Source organism: Theobroma cacao, chromosome 2, assembly GCF_000208745.1.
Source record: "Theobroma cacao cultivar B97-61/B2 chromosome 2, Criollo_cocoa_genome_V2, whole genome shotgun sequence".
Taxonomy (NCBI): domain Eukaryota; kingdom Viridiplantae; phylum Streptophyta; class Magnoliopsida; order Malvales; family Malvaceae; genus Theobroma; species Theobroma cacao.
This window is the reverse complement of record NC_030851.1, coordinates 555424-574704: the sequence shown is the minus strand read 5'-3', so window position 1 is coordinate 574704 and position 19281 is coordinate 555424. Positions and strand designations below refer to the sequence as shown.

The following is a 19281-nucleotide window of genomic DNA, read 5'->3' as shown; positions in this document are numbered from 1 at the left end:
CATTCGTAACTTTATTTTATTTTAATATTTTAATATAAAAAACTTAAAAAGTTTGTAATTTCTAACAAATTATAAATTATAAATACTCTTTTTGTCTTTAATTTTTTATTTTATTTTCACATAAGTTAATATAAAATTTTTGATTTTAATGTATTTTATATTAAAATTTTAAAAATATTTTTAAATATAATAAAAATATTTTGAAAAATAAATTTTTAATATAAAAAATAAGAGTATTAAATATCTAAAAAAATTTATTTTGAAACATAAAATAAAAAAGATAGACAAAAAGAATATTAAACAACTTTTGCAATAAAAGCAGGGAGAGCACTCAAAGTCAAAGTGATCAGGATTATAAATAAATAAATAAATCAAAATCAATAACATTTTTAAATTATATTCTATGTTTGAATTATTTCCTTCTCAAAAAAGTTAATTTATTTATCGTTTTCTTCATAGAATTTTATACTTTTTGTTTCATATCACTTGTACTTGTATAAATTTTATTAGGTGAAATTAAAGAAAGGATTATAATTAAATCGATGGTTTTCAATTGAAAACGAGACTTTGTATATAATTATTTCATTAAATCGTTTTCGAAATAATTTTTGTCTTTATCATTTAGTAAGTTTACGTAATTTTCAATTTGAGGAGTAGGAAGTTAGGAACGTTGGCTTCAAGTTAGGTTGTTTCGTTTCCATTGGAAGAAAGGGGTGGGAGTTAGGTATGACTTCAAGATGCTGATCTTGCAAGTTTATCTCGTTAATGGAAGTGTCAGTTTTTGTTGATTGTGGTTGTATCTCTATTCCTATCACTAAAGAAATAATTAAGTCTCTTCATTTTTATGTTTTAGTTGCTCAAAAAAATTAATTTTTTTTATTTTAAAGATAAAATATTATTATTTTGTAAGTTTTGATTAAAATTATACAAAAATCTATTAACTTTCAAAATAAACACCCAATTTCAAAAAAATATTTTTTGTTAGATATGTAGATTCAATTATTAATCAACTGTTAATATTTATGTCAATTTACTAACGTGATAAAAATAAAAAAATAATTTTATTTTTTATTAATTTTTAAAATTATTATTTTATTATTTTTATTAATTAAAAAAAAAACCCCAAGATGAGAGCATCGAAGTTTCCCTCTGCTGGCAGCACCGATGTGGTGTTCCCCTCCTTTTGGAAGCACCGGCTGGTATTCTTTTTTTTTAATTAAATATAATAATAATTTTTTAAATTAACAAAAATAAAAAAAATATTTTAATTTTTTTTAATCTCTATTAATAGTGTTTACATTTTTTAGGTAAAATGTTCATTTCAAAGACTATTAGACCTGTTTAAAATTTTAACTAAAACTTAAAAAAATTCAGATATTTTATCTTTTATTTTAATTTATTGGGCTTAAAGTTATAAAGTTGAATTATGTCAGTCATAATAAGATCAATAATCTTTAAATTGGGTAAATATACTTTCCATTTTTAATACACATTTTTTCAATAAAGACGGTCTTTATTGAGTTGCATAGAACGAGATATTTTATTTTTTTACAATGTTTTTTGCTTTTAAAAAAAAGGAAAATATAATTAAAAATGTGTCACATTTTAGATGGGCTACATCTTGGGGGTGCTCCACAGGGACAAGAGAATGGTAGCAGAGCAAAAACATTCACAACAAATTAAAGAGGACTAGTCAGTGCCCGGCAACTCTACTCAAATTGGGTGGCACCCATCAGCACCGTGAGTCCATGAGCAGGCCAAATACATGGCCTGCCTGAGATGACTCGTTCCTATCCCTATAATTGCTATCCCCTCCCCACAATTCTGCCTTTCAGCCCCCACTTATTTTCTTGGCTGCCCTGTTTCCTCTTCGTTATAATCCCAGCTCTATATGAATAAATACAAGCTTAATTCCATGAAGATTATTGTCGTTTTAGGATTTACATTTAATTGCATTTGTTCAGAGACCGAACTATCATCATAATCTAATTATAATATGATCAAATTCTATATATATATATATACTAATACTACTATTTGTGGTCACGTTATCACGAGGGGTTGTCTGTTCTGTTAAAAGAGGAAATGAAGGATTTATACCAGAAGCAAAAAATGGAGGCCATAGGTTAGTTGGAACTTGGAAGGGAAGTAGTTATATGGACATGTGGTGTGTTGGGGGGGAACAAGTTAATGAATGATGAACAGAACAAATCATTGGCCTGAGCTGTCAAGTGAAAGAAATGGACAAGAGAGCAACAAAAGCATTCCCACCGTTGTTTTTGTTTTTCTCATTTGGAACTCGGAAGTGGGCAGGCAACAAACAAACTCAGCGGCTTATTACTAGTAAAATAGGAATTATTTGTTCTGAGTTGGTCGAACCAGATGCTTGTTAAGAGTTTTTTCGTTTTTTTTTTAATTTTGAGTTAAATAAATTTTATGATTAATGATTGATTAGTTATTATTAATTAAAAAATTATTTATTTTTCTATATCATATGATATTGACATGATATATTAATATATCATAATATATATTTTTATAATTAATGATTGATTAGTTATTACTAATCAAAATGTGATTTGTCATTTTATATGACGTAATATATTGATATGTAATAATGAATGATGGTGTACCATATTGATATAACATATCAAAATAATTATGTATATTTTTTCCTTTTATGTCAATACCACATAAACGTTATCTAAATATAAAAATAATAAATAATATTTTAATTAATAATTATTAATTAATTATTAAATATAAAAACTTATTTGATCTCGTAATGAAAATTTTACCAGAAAGGTTGGAATCATGTAAGCTGGTTTGAGTCATAAGGTGACTATGGTCTATGGCTCCTTCCAGCCCAATACTCCATTGAAAAAACCCACATCCTATGGGCCTCGATCTGGCTTCAATTGCATGGCCCATTGACAAATGATCCATTTCGGGTGAACAGGTAACGATTCGCCCGCGAATCTGCGAACAACTCGCGCCGCGAATCTCCACCCTCCGGTTTCCTCTTGCGGCCTTTTTTCCTTTTTGGTTGTGGATGAAGAAGAGCTGCTTGTTAAATTTGTGATTGATTCCATGGATCTTGAAAGCAATAGGTTTGGAAGAGGTAAGATTCTTTTCTCTTTTTGTTTTCTTTTTTTCAAAGAATTAAGTAGTACGAATTTTAGGATTTAATGATACTGGTTCATTTTTTTTTTTTTTTTGGATATAGGTGAATGATGATGATAAATTTGTTTGTTTATTTACGAATTTATGGTATTGGTTTGATTATTCACTGCTTTATCAGAGCTTCACGACGTGAAGAGTATCTCGTGGGGTTTAAATACAGTGATACAGTAATTTTGAGCTTCATCAGATGAAAACCCTTGAGAGACTTCTTGAGAAACCATTTACTCAAACATATTATTACATTAATTATTTATGTATATGTTTGTCAAAAAATAGCATAATTTTGTCCAAAGAATGTTAGTGGCAGCTAAATGACTGTCCAATTCGTGTATTCAGATAAAGAAAAGCCAATCAAATACATCCATTGGTGAAACCATCTTTGAAACTCTAGTTTTCTGCATGTCTTTTTGTCTAGAAAGTAATTGCAGAACTTAATCTCAAAAGCTTTAATTGTGTTCCACTTCACATTTCAGCAATTCCCCCTTTTTTTTTCTTGTCCCTCTTTTTGCATTTCCCCGTGATGAATTCAGTCAAGCAAGTTCATATGTTGCATGATTTCCATCTGGTGCTACTTGACTTTGACTGTCTTTACCTCGAATGGCTTCTTTGGAACAAAGGAAGAGGAAGGCAAATATGTATATAGCCCCATGCAGTAGACTGAATTCAAATCGAAACATGTTGTTAAGTCATTAGTCATCATGTTTTGATATAGTTTTAGAAGTTAGGATGTGTATAGTTGTGGGGTTTAGCTTTCATGTAAAATTTTCCTTATATTGAAGAGTAAAGTTTGTGAAAGTGAGACAAAACTGTGACTTTGGATTTTAACCTTTTGTCTGGTTGTATCAGGAAGATATAATATATGTTGTAAAATTTATGATGCATTTGAATCATTACATTGTTTCAGTTAAAATTTTTGTTTGGCTGAGGCCCTTTATTCAATAACAGGACCTAAAGAACTTGGTGGTGCCGTTGATCTCATCAAAAAATTCAAACTCTGGCCACATCATGAATTCTTTTGCAAGAGGCCGCTTCCTTTGTCAATATCAGAGACAACCTATATCCGAAATGTGGTCGGAGACACAGAAATCAGGAAAGGCAAAGGGATGGAGTTGGATCAGCTTTTCCCAAATGCCTCTGATTCGAGAGGGAGAAATCTAAGCATAGGTCCTTTTGACTTGGATTTACTTGGGGAAGCCTTTCAGATGAGAGAAACTGCTTGTGTTGACCTGCCTTTGGTGAGCCATTGGATGCGCATATTTGTCTATTTTTTCATCTTACCTTAAATTTTTCTTCCCCCAGCCCTTTCTACTTTTTTTTTTGCCTTGAAATGTAACTTGGAGAATTATGTGCTTGTAACATAGGTTTTGCCGTGTAATCTAGTGGGCCACATGTGCTGCAGTATGATGAAAATTTGTACTCTGTCAATATAGATGTGTATTTACCTTGATCTAATGTTTAACAGGCAGAGAAGGGGATCCCCACAATGGTCTCTAAGTCAAAAGCTGAGTCCAAAGACAAGAAGAGGAAGCATAGAAAGCAAAAAGACAAGGAAAAAGAGAAAGATAAAAATAGTAAGAAGCATAAGCATCATCACAAGGACATGACTAGTGATAGAAATAAAAACAAAATTAGACATCATGATTCTGGTCCTGAGGATTTGAAGAAACCGCAAGACAAGGTTTGCAAGTTATTCCCCTCATCCTTCTGATTCATGCAGGGTGTAATCTATATCAATCTTTTGATATTATTTGTTAAAAAATCAATTATGCGGTGGTGCATAACAATGGCCTTAATGGGTTTTTTTTAACCTGTTCGTTCTTCTAGAAAAGGAGGTATGCTGTGAATGATGATTTTTTGGATGTCCACAGACATCAAAATGGCCAGGTAAGTCATATATTTATATATTTTGCCGGTCTTTGGTGTATATTTGAATCGTTTGCTTCCTATGCTTTATATGAAGCCTTTTGTTTCCTGTTGTTCTACCATATAGTTGGGCTGATCGGGGTTTTCTTTGGTTATGTAATCCTCAGAACCCTAGAAGGATTGAGAGGGGCAAGTTAAAGGTGGCTGGTTGAAAACTTGTCACTTGAACTTCCCTAGCTATTGCCTTTTGCTCTGGGAGGTACTAAGTTATGAAGTAACTTTATGAATTATGATCCTTATCTTTGGTAACAGAATTGATATTGTTGATGTTGCTGAGGATTGTTTGTGGTCTAACCGGTTGCAAGGTGGAGCAGCAATGCTTCATGGGAGGGCAGAAGGAAAGCCCAATATATGAAGAGTTAGTCAGATCTTGACTAGTCTTTTCGTTTTTCATTTTCTTTTGTCATATTAGTTCACTTGGAATTTTCTTTGGAATCAAGAATTTTACTATCAATAGTGCCAGTGACCCTTGGAACATTGAGAACCTTTTATATCATACATTCATTGGAAGTTTTGCAGAATTTCAATTTCTTTGAAGCTGTGTTTGTATTATAACTAACAGATGCTTTAGGAAGTTGACAAATTAGAAGAATAGTCATTTTTTTGAGTGCAGCTAATTCTTATATGAAATGATTAAATGTTATCAAAAGATTATGAACTTTAAATAGTTTGTTTAATCAATAAATTTGATTATTGGTTTTGCTAAGCCACTGTTAGATATATATATATATATATATATATATATATATATATGTGTGTGTGTGTGTGTATTTTCATTAATGAAATTGCGTAAGTACAGCATACTGTTAGACAAGCCTCGACACTAATACCAGCCAGCACCTCCCTTAAACACAAAGGCCAGGGAGTAAAGCTTGTCTGAACAGTGTAAATGCCATTAGGCAAGTCAGAAAAGCACCTCACAAACATAAAAGAATGTTTTACCAGGATCAGGCGACAAGCAGGATCTCACAAAACAGATTAAACTCAGCTGATTAGAGAATAGCCAGGATCCCACTGACAGGGATTTACCAGCGAACAGGATCGGAACTCACAGTCAAGCGATAAACAAGCTGCTGCTGTAAAAGCAAAAATAAAATATTATAAAAAAGTTTAGAATAAAATTTTTTTAAGTTTTTAATTATATATTATAAAAATTAGTATTTTAAAAAGAAAAAAGAAAATAAAACAATGATATAAATATTTTAATTATAAATTACCAATAGTCTAAAAATAAAATCAATAGATAATCATTAAATTTTAAAATAATAATTTATTAATATTTTCAATAAATTATTAAAAATAAAATATTACAATAAAAAGTATTTTTATTTTTTACTATATTTATTGACTAAACATTGGAATATGTTGTAACAACAATTTTGACCATACTATTCGATTTTATGAATCAAATAATATAAAAATTATACTTGTTTTATTTTATTTTTACAAAATAATTATTTTATTCATCTTCTGTTTCATTTCTCGAACTAAACATACTTGATAAGGAGACTCAAACACTTATCAAATGAGATAAGCAAAAATTTTTCAAGGGAAATCCTTATCATTACCAGCTTTTTGTCTTTTCTTTTGAATAAAAAAAAAAATTCCAATAGCGTACTCATAGGTATCATAATCAAAGGCAACTGAATAATGTTTTTGCAACTGTTGAATGATGCTTGAACAACGCTATTGGCATTTGGAAATGTATGTTTTTGTGCTGAAAACGCTTCTTTTACTACTAGCTATGTTTCTGTTTTGCTCTTATGCATGTTGTGTCATGAGGAACATGTTATTTTTTGGCAGTATAACAATGCCATTGAACAACATTATTTTATGGTTTCCTAATTGCTGTGAGAGGATATTAGATTAGTGAAGATGATGCCTAATTTGAGCTGTGGGCGCAATATCTTTTGTGGGGCTTTGCTGAGCCATAGTTGTTTCCTGGGTGATGATCTCAGGTACACGTAGGAAAATCCCCAGGCTGTGTAAATGGGTTTTTGTATATGGTGAAAATTAAAAGGGTGGGTAGTCACGCTGGAAAGGGAGGACGAAGAATGAATTTGTATAGGGTGGGCAGTGGGGAAAGGAATTTGGCAGGTTATAATGCATAAAGGGGGTTATATTTGGATCAAATTCTGTTAATACAAGGAAGGTTACGAATTTATGTAGTCCATGAAATTGATCCTTCTGTAACCCGCAGCCTTGGAGGTGGCCTAGTCAGCCAAGTTTAGGTGGTGATCAGAAAAGGTAGGATGAGTTTGGCAGCGCCTTGTGGGAATGCACTGATGGGAAGTCTCTGTTTATTCTCCCCCTCACNAAGAAGTAAAAAACATAAATAAACATGGAAATGATTAAATAACTTGACGTCATGTAATGTATTAACCTTACCATAAAATATTATTTCAATTAAAAGCTTTTCTGCATGGGAAAGTATTAGCAATAAATTTCTTTATGATTTCCATTTTTTCCTAAATCTCAGTGATCTAATGAACAAAAGGATTCTAATAGTTGAGATGCCATGGAAGAATGGTGGATGAGGATTGTAAAGACTAAGCTTGGAGTTCAACGAAAATTCATACTTTTTATTTCTTATTCATTTTTGTTCTTTGCTTTTTGCTACCTAAATGCAATGCCTTCATATGGTTGTTTCCAATGGTACAATGTTGTTAATGTGAAAGGTAAAAAAATATTATATAATTGTGTTATTATGACACATCATCATTTATTATGACATATTAACATATCACGTCAGTATTTCGTGATATAGAATGACAAATGACATTTTACTTAAGTTAACATTTAATTATAAAGACTTTTTTGATTTAAAATAAAAATATAATGATTTATTTAGCGCAAATTAAAATACGGAGACGTAATTGAATGTAATAAAAAAATAAAAAATTATTTAAATTTTTTAAAATAATTTAAAAAAAATTTTAGATGTTACTCTTATGGACAATTCCTCAATATCTTGTTCATTCGCAAGAAAATATTTTCTTTGTGCGGTGGTAAAAAAAAACATGCTTTTTTGGGGAGAGATACTATTTCACTTTCACCAATCGAGTCGCAGGTATCTAACATATTCATATCTAATGATTTTTCACAAAATGGTTACGAAAGGTATAACTTGTACAAATCTTTCCAGTTTGCAATTCGATCCGATCCATTAGTTCGTAGAGCTATTTACTCGATTGCAGACATTTCTGGAACACCTCTAACAGAGGGACAAATAGTCAATTTTGAAAGAACTTATTGTCAACCTCTTTCAGATATGAATCCATCAAACATCTTGACCTGAATTGTGTCAATCCTAACAAGTAAGAGGGAGAAATCGTTTCCTAATTGTATAATGCCCATATTAATAAATTGATAACTTGTAAACCAATCACGCCTAGGACATATGTGGAAGCAACAAGCTGAATCCAAGATCTATGTATCTTTTAGGTTGCCATTGGTAACTATAAGAACACTATCAGCTTCTTCAAAAGTATCAAAATCATCTTCAATTTGGTACAATATTGACGGAAGTGACCTTTCTTACCACAATTCTAGCAAGTCTTCCTTCTTGATCTAGATTTAGATCTAGATTTACCTTTTCTGTCTAAGCCCTTCTCTTTACCTCTTCCTCTATTCACAATTAGGCTTTCTGCTTGATTCTCACTTTAGATACCACCAACTTTCTTCTTTAATCTTTAAAATTTAAAGATGCCATTACATCTTAAAAAGTGAAAGTGTTTCAGCCATACAACATAGTATTTACGAAGTTTTTATATGATGGGGATAAAGAACAGAGAAGAATTAGGGTTAGGTTTTCATCCTCAATTTTAACATCAATATTCTTTAAACCAAGAATAATTCTATTAAATTCATCAATGTGGGTATTAACAGATGTACCTTCACACATCTTGAGGGTATACAATTGTTACTTCATATAAAGTCGATTCGTTAGGGATTTGGTTATATAAACACTTTTAAGTTTAAGTTACATTGCAACAACAGATTCTTCATTCGTGACTTTTCTTAACACCTCATTAGAAAAAATTAGGAGAATAACACTATGTGCTTTCTCCATAAAGTCATTTTTCTCATCATTAGATAAATTTGAAGGAAGATGGTTTTTTCCCTTCAGTGCTTTCAATAGTCCTTGTTGTACTAGCAATGGGCGCATCTTAACACGCCACAAGTTAAAATCGTTTCTTCCATTAAATTTTTCAATTTCATACTTAGTCGACAAAGTTACCATTGTGAGATTCAGATTGATTCAAGACCTTGAAGCTCTAATAGCAGTTTATTGTGAAAATTACGAAATTATCTCTAACAAATTATTCAAGATCTTACTCAATTAATAGAGTAAAGAAAGAAAGAAATCAAACATACCTATAAAAACACAAGAATTTACGTAGTTTGATTTTTCGATGACCTAGGGCACAACAAAAGAGAAAGATCCATTAAGCAAAAAATCAAGAGATTACAAAAATAGTTTTAAACTCCTAACCCTTATCTCACGTATACGTAAGTCACTCTTTTTAAATCTAAGTGTTTACTATTCTTTAACCCTATAGAATCATTTTATAGGGTAAAGTATAATAATCTTATCCTAATACAATTCGAATATGTTATACTAATTTAACTAAATTTAAAGACTATTTTAATAAGATATACTAGTCTAACTAGAATTAAACTATCCGAGTTAAACTACAATTCAAGATTATCTTAACAAAAAGCCTGTTTCAATTTAACCCATAAATTAGCGTGAATTAGATTCAATTTAATTAATTTAATAACATATAAATTTCTAAAATAAATAGATACATCCTATCGAGTCATCTCTTTAGTGGACCAATTTCAAAATTCTCAAGTCACCTCTCTATGTATCTTCAACCATATATCATATAGTCATTTTCTTTCTTTTATATTTCAACAGATCAATCATTAGTCATTTTTTACTTTTTTTTTATGTGGAGGATATCATCTTTCATTATTAAGAAGGAAATTATTTACACATAAATATATATTTTACTTTTGATATTATATATTTTTTTAATGTCTCACAATTACGTTCTCTTTTCTTTCTTAAACACTTAATATTCTTATTTTTTCTATATTCTAATCTTTTCATGATTTTTTTTAAAAAAAATTTTGACATTAAAAAGTAAAGATCATCAAATTTTTTTCAAAGGAACTGATTATTTTAATATAAAAACATAATAAAATAAAAATTTTTTATAAAAAATTATCTTAAAATAAAATAAAAAAAAACGAGATAAACCCAAAGAGAACCATGTATACAACCACTTTCTTTTTATATAGCTGTAGAAATCAATAAATTATAATGTGACCTCATTAAATTTATTAAAGTAGTATCCTAGGTTGTAGTCGATGATTCATTTAACATAGATTCATTACGGGTAGATTCCTAAATCTCATTCATTACTAAAAAAAAAAAAGGAAGCAAAGGCCAAAAGGAAGGTCTTGTAGTGTCGGTCACTTATTAATATTATAGGTTTTAAAACAAGTTTTCTTTTAAAAAAATAATATAGTTTTTATATGATGTAATCAAGAATTTTATGTATAAATTTTGATTTTTGTTAAAAAATTACATCTCTACTTATTACACTCTACCTGATTCAATATTCATGATCATTAATTGATATTATTTCATATCGGATTTAAATTTTGAGTTTATCCAAGTTTATATTTAGATTGATCTGACGCATCTACAGTCGATTAGATTTAAATTAGTTGATTAACAATGTATCAAAGCTTACTTCAAAAAGAAAATGGTAATCACACCTCCAATTTATTGTGTTATTTTTGGAGGAATTAGACTTCCTTTTGTAGAAATTATAATGGTAGGTGGTGCGCCAACTGCCAAGGATGTGAGATGCTGTTCTTGCTTGTCCTAGCAAGTACCTCTTTTCCCAGCCCACACACTTATCCATCACACTTCCTCTGAATGGACCATTCAATTTGGCATAAAGAGCTTGTTGTTTTAATAAGAACTATTCTATCGACAAACTGAGAAGATTCTTCCCTTGAATGGAGTGGACATGTTTAGCTATTTGTGGCATAATCTTTCGGATTCATCAGAAAAATGATGCTGACATTTCCTGATGATACTCAAGGCAAATTGGGTTTGAAAAGTTAAGGGTCCATTCAAATGCGAACTTGGGGGACTCAAAATCTATGTAGTTAGCTGGGCTTTATCTGAAACAGAAGAAAGAAAAAGTTGCTAAAGAAGACAGAAAACAATGTCCAGGAGTCCTTGACGGGGTTAAATTGAAGCTACAGAACTCTTTAAATTTCCAACTAGAACTGAGTAGCAGGCTCAGGTTCAAGGTAGGGATTGACAAATGACAACATGTTAAAACAAAAAGGGTTTCTGAACCAGTGTGATTGAATGGGAGTTAAAGGCCAAACGTGTGTAGGAGGTGATCCGACCGGATCCTTGGCTTGTTAAAATCGACGAAGAACTCTGGCTTTTCCCTGTTATGTATTGTGAGGGGTGTTTGGGAGAGCTTACTGTATGGGTTTCTTGCCGGTTTATGTCAAGGAAGATTTTTTGTGTTTTCTTCGGTTGCAGGGCCCTTTGAAGGATACTGTATGTGTTGTTAGGGTCCTGCAAAGTGTGCTTTGTTCTTCGTTTGGAGGGTTACGGTTAGAATATGGTAATCCTCTCCTTTCAATAAAATTTTCATGGCTTATCAAAGAAAAAAAAAGAATTGACAAAGAGCAATATCTTGTTAATTTCGCAAATTATAATTTTTCTTGCCTTGTTTTTCTTCGTTTCTGTAGTTTACTATATGGCCATCTATGTCCTACTAAGCAGGTGAAAATAGAAACTAATCAAGGTCTGGAGTGAACATCATAAAATTATAGCAAATTAACAGCTCAAGATGTCTTACGAAGCCAACGAGCAAGGATCGACGTCTCTTCTTTGGTTTCCCGTGATGTAATAGTGTGGAGTTTGGCCATGTAGTTTGTGGTAAGCACAGTACATGCTGGTGTTTGAATAGGCCTTAAGGGCACGGCTTGTCTCTTAGCTGATGCCAAATGCGTGAGATTTTCATTGGAGGTAAAGAATCTGAAGTAGTAGGTAGTTTCTTAGTTGAATAGGCAGGTGAATCTCTGACCATGGGAGCTATCAAAGCTTTGATTTTATAGCTGTGGGCTTGTAAAGAAAAGAGGTAATTTGGTTGCAGTGGGATAACCATGGTCTGTATCTCGGGTCCTTTTTGTAACTATTGTCCAGTGAGAAAATCATTCCTGAGTCTCCTTTTTTTAAAAAAAAAAATTGTCAGTGCTGGAGGCTTGAATGCTTCATCAATTCCTTCGTCAATTCTTTGCTGTCTTTTTTTTTTTTGTTATTGATTGAGGTGATGCCTTTCATTGCGTTGCGATGAAGAAATAATATTGAAATGATTGAAGAAGTTGTGGGACTAAATACATGTTGATTTGCATTCCCAACCTCAAGTCCATACACGGTGTTGACATGATTAGTTCCTTCTTGAATGCAAATATTGTTGTCTTTGTTTTTGATAGGAAGACTAAACAGCTACCAATTTAATTAGCAGAGTTTAGTTGCCTGTGAAACCATATATATGCAGGAAGAAAGGTTGATGGCTGCAGCTCAAACAGGAAGCATTGATCAGTTGTATGAATTAATTCAGAAGATGGAAATGTTTTGAGGCGCCTTGATCAGGATGAGAATGCTGATATATACTCCGTTGCACATATCAGCAGCTGCAGGGCACAGTGATTTTTTGTAATGGAGATTATGAACTTAAAAACCATTTGCTACGAAGCTGAATCAAGATGGCTTTAGCCCCATTCACATGGCCTTGCATAAATGGGCGAAGAGAAAGAGTGTTAACGACCGGGTGCAGCAGTGAAATGCCATGATTCAACGGGTAGATTGGGCACAATGAAAGAGAGTACGGTAGTGGCAGAGGAAACAGAGGACTCCGAAATTCATCAGGATTCAGAGGGTTAACAATGTTGGAAGAAATTGTTTTCTGGATTATAGACAGATCCAAGGCAGCCTATTTTCTCTCCTGATCCTAAACTATGGTGCTGTGCCATTTATGAACAAACTCAAACCCAGCATTAAATTTGTTAGCTTCGTCCGCTTGGCTATTATCTGGGGTTGCTGGCACTTTGGCAGCCAAATAATTTTTGCACGTTTGGGCCTTTTGGGTCAGCTTTCCTGTTTCCAGGTCTCAACTCTCAATCAGTTTGCCTTGCTCAGCTGTCCCTCTCGAAATGAAACAGAAAAGGAAAAGCATCAATTAATTCATATGGAATTTATTTATTGTCATTCTTTTTCTAGATTTGTTTCATATGAATCAGGTCCCAAGGGTTGTTTCGAAATTCCAGCATATTTTAATTTGTTTCGTCAAAGTTTCCATGCAAAATTCTGTAAAAACAATGCTAGGAAATCTATCTTAAGTTTTCCTCCATTCATTTTGTAAAGAAAAGGGACAATTAAATAGGGATATTTGGATACGCAAAGTGTAGGATAATAAAAGAAATAGAGAAACAAGAATATTACAATTTTCTTCTACTCGAAAAAGTCATCACATTAAATAGGATTTTATTTCTTCTTTTTTTTTTTTTTCATTTTCTTGCTTTTCCGATCTGGTCTCAATATTAAAATAGACAATTCCTGAATTTTATACCAACTAAATTAATTTTTTCTGACAAAATTTAGTTGAGGTTAAAAAGAGATAAAATTGGTGTTTACAAGGTCGCATTTAAGAGCAAAGGGGATAATTTCTTAATACTACTTAGAAGCTTTCATTATCAATAACGTTGCTTTGACAATCCATCTATTAAGAAATTTGCTGCTCTAAAATTGTAGGTGAAGGTCATCGTCTAATCAAAGTAAAATAAGTACTTTATTCAATAGTAGAAGGAAAATTACAAGAGAAAGTAAAACAGCTCGTACTGGAGAAAGACAGGATCAATTTCTGTCTATATACATATATATGCATAGTAATAATTACTGTGGATGGAGCTTAAGCATGGTATCCACCATCTCTCGCACCACCTCCCAAGCCTTGGTAACATGTTTATCCTCTGTAAGAGTGGCGCCGACGGCAAATCTTATCATATAAATTCCCTCAACCTGAGCATGAGTCATGTACATATGCCCCGATGCGTTGATTGACTCTAACAATTTTCTGTTAAACTCGTTTGCATGCTTCTGATGGACATGATGATCAGCTTTACCGCAAGGTTCATTCTGAATTTTACACAGAGCGGATGGCAAAACCCTGAAACAGACCGTAGCAAAATACCTGGGTACTACCACCTCAAACCTGTTGTCGCTAGCCAGGAGCTCTTCGAAACGTTTTGCCATTTTAACGTGGCTTCTCAGAAAGTTTCTAAGATTGGCCACACCGTAACTTCTAAGCACAAGCCAAAGTTTCATAGCTCGAAACCTTCTGCTAAGAGTTACCTGCCAATCTTTGTAGTCTACCACTTGCTTTGAATCACTTGCTTTATTTTTCAGGTATTCCGGGTTTGTTGAGAGAGATTTTGTAAGAGTGCTTGGATCCTTCACCCAAAGACAACAGCAATCCAAAGTGGTGAAGAACCATTTATGAGCATTAAGACTAAAAGAGTTTGCACCTTCCACACCATTGATAAAATGTCGAAACTCAGGGCAAATACAGGCACTTCCTGCATAAGCAGCATCGACATGAACCCACACTCCATATTCTTTTGCCACATCACACAGCGGCCTTAATGGATCAACAGCAGTGGTCGATGTTGTCCCCACTGTGGCACATAGATATAGTGGGATCAGTCCTGTTTTGACATCCTTAGTTATTGCAATTCGTAATGATTCTGGTGACAGACCAAATGATGTTGATTTGTTTGTCTTGATCGCCCGAAAATTTTTAGGGTCGATACCCACAATTTTAGCTGCCTTTGCTACAGCGCTATGTGTTTGGTCCGACCCATAGACAACTAATTTCCCAATATTCTCCCTCCCAATTTTGCTCAACATTTGATCTCTTGCTGCTGTTAGTGTACACAACATGGCCTCACAAGTAGTTCCCTGTATCACACCCCCTCCATTTCCAGTGAAAAGGAACCTTTGAGGAAGCTCAAGCATTTGACCAAGCCAATCCATGACTATGGATTCAAGCTCCGTCGCAGCTGGTGATGATATCCAATTGAATCCCACCACATTGAAACCGGTGCTAAGCACCTCCCCAAGGAAGCCAGCAACGCTGCCACTTGATGGGAAGTATGCAAAATAGTTAGGACTTTGCCAGTGCGTTATACCAGGGATTATATGTTTCTCAACATCTTGAAGGATTGCTTCAACGGGTTCAGCAATATATGGGGCGGACATTGGCAAGAGTTTCCGAAGGTAGCCTGGTTCAACCTGACTTAAAACCGGGTATTTCTCAATGTTTTGGTAATAGTCAGCTAAGAAATCTATGATTATGTGGCCTTGCCTCCTAAATTCATCAGGATTCAGAGGGTTAACAATGTCGGAAGAATTGTTTTCTAGATTAACGATGGATTCAAGGCTACCCATTTCACCAGAAACCAAGTTGAAGCTCTCTTGGGAAGTACTTGCTACAAGAAAAAGAAAGGTTGTGGCTTCTGCTATTTGCCGTTCGGAGGCAACTCCATCTGACTTATATAGCGTATGGAATGGGGACATTCTAGCCCGTTTAGCCAACGTCTTCCTCAGATTAATTCAACAACTTGGTTGGTAGAAAAGATAAGAAGTTATAAAAGAAATTTATATCCTCGGAAAATTAGTTCTCTTTTAACCACTAAAAAAAGAATATGTTGACTCCTAGCTCTTGCAAACAATTAACTAGCTACGTGACGGCCAGAATTAATAAAAAAAAAACTAAAAATGATACTAGTTAATGAAAAATAGAGTTAGTACCTAGTACCTAGAACGTTTTATGAGGAAAGGAAGAGCAGTTTTCCACGTCGACTCTTGACATTAACCCATGAGTAGCATTATAGTTACAGGGATTAGGAATACCTAAAAGGCTAAAAGCTTAGAACAGGACGAAAATTGCACATTTCTCTCGTGACTTTGTTTTTGGATACAATATTCTAACCGGACCCTTATGAAATTGAAGAATTGAATATTATCTTGAATGATTTATTTGATTAATATTCATCTATTTATATACAAGTCATAGCATCAATATAAAAAGAAAACAAACTGTACAATAAAGTATAATGCTTAAATAAAAATCGTAACGTCCTATAATTATGAAAATTAAGGGAATTAGATTCAGAAATTATATCACTAAGTCAAAGGGCATATCTGTCATGATCTCCATTATCTTTCATTATGATATATGACATGATTCTCTAATATTTGATATAATTTATATATACATATATAATACTTACAAATAATATCTACGGCTTGTTTTTTTTTTTTTTTAAAGTGACTTGTATTGATCTGAATATTAAAATACCGTTTTGACTCTTAAATTTTAATTTCGAAAGACTCGTCGTGGTATTAAAGCTGTACAATTTTTAATAACAAGAGGAATATTAGTGTACATACAAATTTCTCGTCGAAATTTCAAATACAAATATTTGATGATGTGAGCAGAGGCGGAACTAGCCAATTTTTGTTGGGGGCGCCAAAGACGAAAAAAAATAAAAGCTAAAAATTTTTAAAATTAATATGTTGAATTTAACCAATGATCAAAAGATTCATAATAAACAATAATGTTATATAACATGTAAATAAAAAAATAAAAAAAACTTATAATAGTTATCTAAGAAAGTTGTACTCGACGATCAATTATTGACTCTGTACTGAAAAGACTAGCAATATATTTCTCAATATAAACAACTAAATTATCTGAAAGAAACTCATCATTTATTAAATAATTAAATACGAAATACAAGATTTCATATATAGTTATATAATACAAATAGAAAAAAGAAGGTAAAAGAAAACTTTACCTCCTCTTACTTTTACACAATGGTGGTGGGTGATCTTTGTCTTTTCTTGTCCAAACTTACAAACTTATAAATCTCTTTTGAAGAATAAGGTATGTTTTAATGGTGAGTTACAAGAAAAGAGAAATAAAAATAAAAAGACACAAAAGAGAAGAGAAAAAGAAAAAGAGAAAGGTGTAGAGAAACTTAAATTAGGATAAAGTTAAGTAGGTTTGTGAAATTATTTGATTTTTTATTTATATTAATTATTAAATAAAAAATTTATTTTGAGTGGGTCATTAATAATATATAATAAATAAAAATTTACAAAAATTTTGAGGGGCCGTTGATAAAATATATATAAAAAATAAATATTTTTAAAAATTTTGGGGGGGCCACGGTCCCCCCATTGTTGGCTTACCCTCCGCCCCTGGATGTGAGTGATGATATCTGGAAATTCTTCTGATTAATTTCTTCAATTCGTCTTCAAGAGTCACGAACTTGGACTTAGTCTTGCTGCTTGATCTTCGCGTCAAGGGTTTTGACGACTTAATCTTGATTATAAACACAGTATCTTGATTCTTAATCTTGATTATGAACACAGTATCTTGATTACGAACTTTGCTTGATATCTTGATCACGAACTTCGTTGCCGCTTAATCTTCACTTTAGAAATCTTCTATTCTTCTTGATCTCTGAAATGCTCTCAATCTTCAAATGCTTCCAATCTTTGAATGCCTCCGAATGAATCAAAATGGCTTGGGAGAGCCCTCTATTTATAATGTTTGGTTAGAGACTTTGATGAGAATATAATCTTTTTGAATTATTTCTAAATTATTTTAATTTATTTAGAGATAAATCATGATGACTTATTAAAAGTCTTTTGATTGGCTGGACCTTGAATCCTTGAATTTTGATTGACCGAAGTTAGGTATTATCTCTAAATTATCTCAATTTATTTAGAGATAAATCAAATAATCCAATTTGACTTTTATCTCTAAATTAATATAATTATTAGAGATAAATTAAATGACCAATAATTAAATTTTGATTGGTAAAAAATATGAATATTATTTTTAAATATTTTTTATTTATTTAGAGATAAATTGGATGACTAATAATTAATTTTTGATATGTCAAAAATATAAATATTATCTCTAAATTATTTTGATTTATTTAGAAATAAATTGAATTACCAATAATTAATTTTTGATTGGTACAAAAAAATCAATATTATATACCAATAGGTGGATTGATTCAACTAATAATCTAACCAATAAATTAATTATTTTATAATTAATTATATAATTATTAAATCCACGTGACGGCATGCAATTGGTTGATAATAAATTTTTCTTTTCTCTTTCTACAATTAGCATTACAAAATAAAGAACCTAAAAACTCTAATCTACCCAGTACAAAGCATTATGCTCATGATGGAAGCAAATAGCAGTCTACGGCTCGTTAATAACAAGTTTTATATACCACACAGATATTTTCTGACTCATGATGATTTTAAAGGAAAATTTTAATTATTGAACCCTATTTAACATTCAAAGATTTTCGTCACGTGAGTTTTAAATCTTTATAAAAGATCGTAAAAAGTTACACGATATCATTTTTTTTAAAAAAAAGTGGTTTTATTAATATTAGCATCAAAATGTTAATTAATCAATAGATTGAATGCCCCATTTATGAACTAATTATTCAAACCCACCGTTAAATTTATTAGCTCCGTACGCTTGTATATTTTCTGGAGTTGCTGGCACTTTGGCAGCCAAATAATTTTTGCACGTTTTCGTCAGCGAAGCAGAGCGGCTCTTCAAAATTTTTAATTATATATGTATACTAGATTTTGCCCCATGCTTTGCACTCGGGTTAAAAAAAATTAATTGTAAGAAATGTTTATGGCCAAAAAGATATAAAATTTTTCATACAAAAGGAACGGGTATACATTCATTTGCATCTATTCAAGTGAAAGTGAATGGTCAAATTGAAAATTAAGATCATTATTCACTCTTCAATTTGTTATGCATGCTTTAAACAAAAAATATAAGGTAGTGTTTATAAATTTATACATTCATTTGTACCTACTTAACAAAAGGAGTGTGATCATGAACAAAATTTACATTATGTTATGATGTTGTGTTTTTACAATTACTTTTGTGCATATAAAAGTCAACATTATAGTGTTTTGCGGTGTCAACTTAAGGAATAGTTTTCTAGCTACTT

General features: G+C 31.8%; 2 protein-coding genes across 3 annotated transcripts; one reads left to right on the top strand and one right to left on the bottom strand.

Annotated features, from left to right (window-relative positions):
- LOC18607064 (mediator of RNA polymerase II transcription subunit 19a) lies at positions 2929-5713 on the top strand. 2 transcript variants are annotated; one of them, XM_018114543.1, is made up of 5 exons: positions 2929-3121; positions 4129-4418; positions 4646-4861; positions 5008-5067; positions 5359-5713. In XM_018114543.1, the coding sequence occupies exons 1-5, from the start codon at positions 3091-3093 to the stop codon at positions 5362-5364; spliced, it is 603 nt and encodes a 200-aa protein (XP_017970032.1). In that variant the 5' UTR covers positions 2929-3090; the 3' UTR covers positions 5365-5713. The 2 variants fall into 2 exon arrangements, with proteins under 2 accessions (XP_017970032.1, XP_007041099.2); XM_007041037.2 differs by having other exon boundaries at positions 5214-5713.
- LOC18607063 (tyrosine/DOPA decarboxylase 1) lies at positions 14013-15721 on the bottom strand. The gene has a single exon (XM_018114796.1). It carries the CDS (start codon positions 15659-15661, stop codon positions 14108-14110), a length of 1554 nt encoding a protein of 517 aa, XP_017970285.1. The 5' UTR covers positions 15662-15721; the 3' UTR covers positions 14013-14107.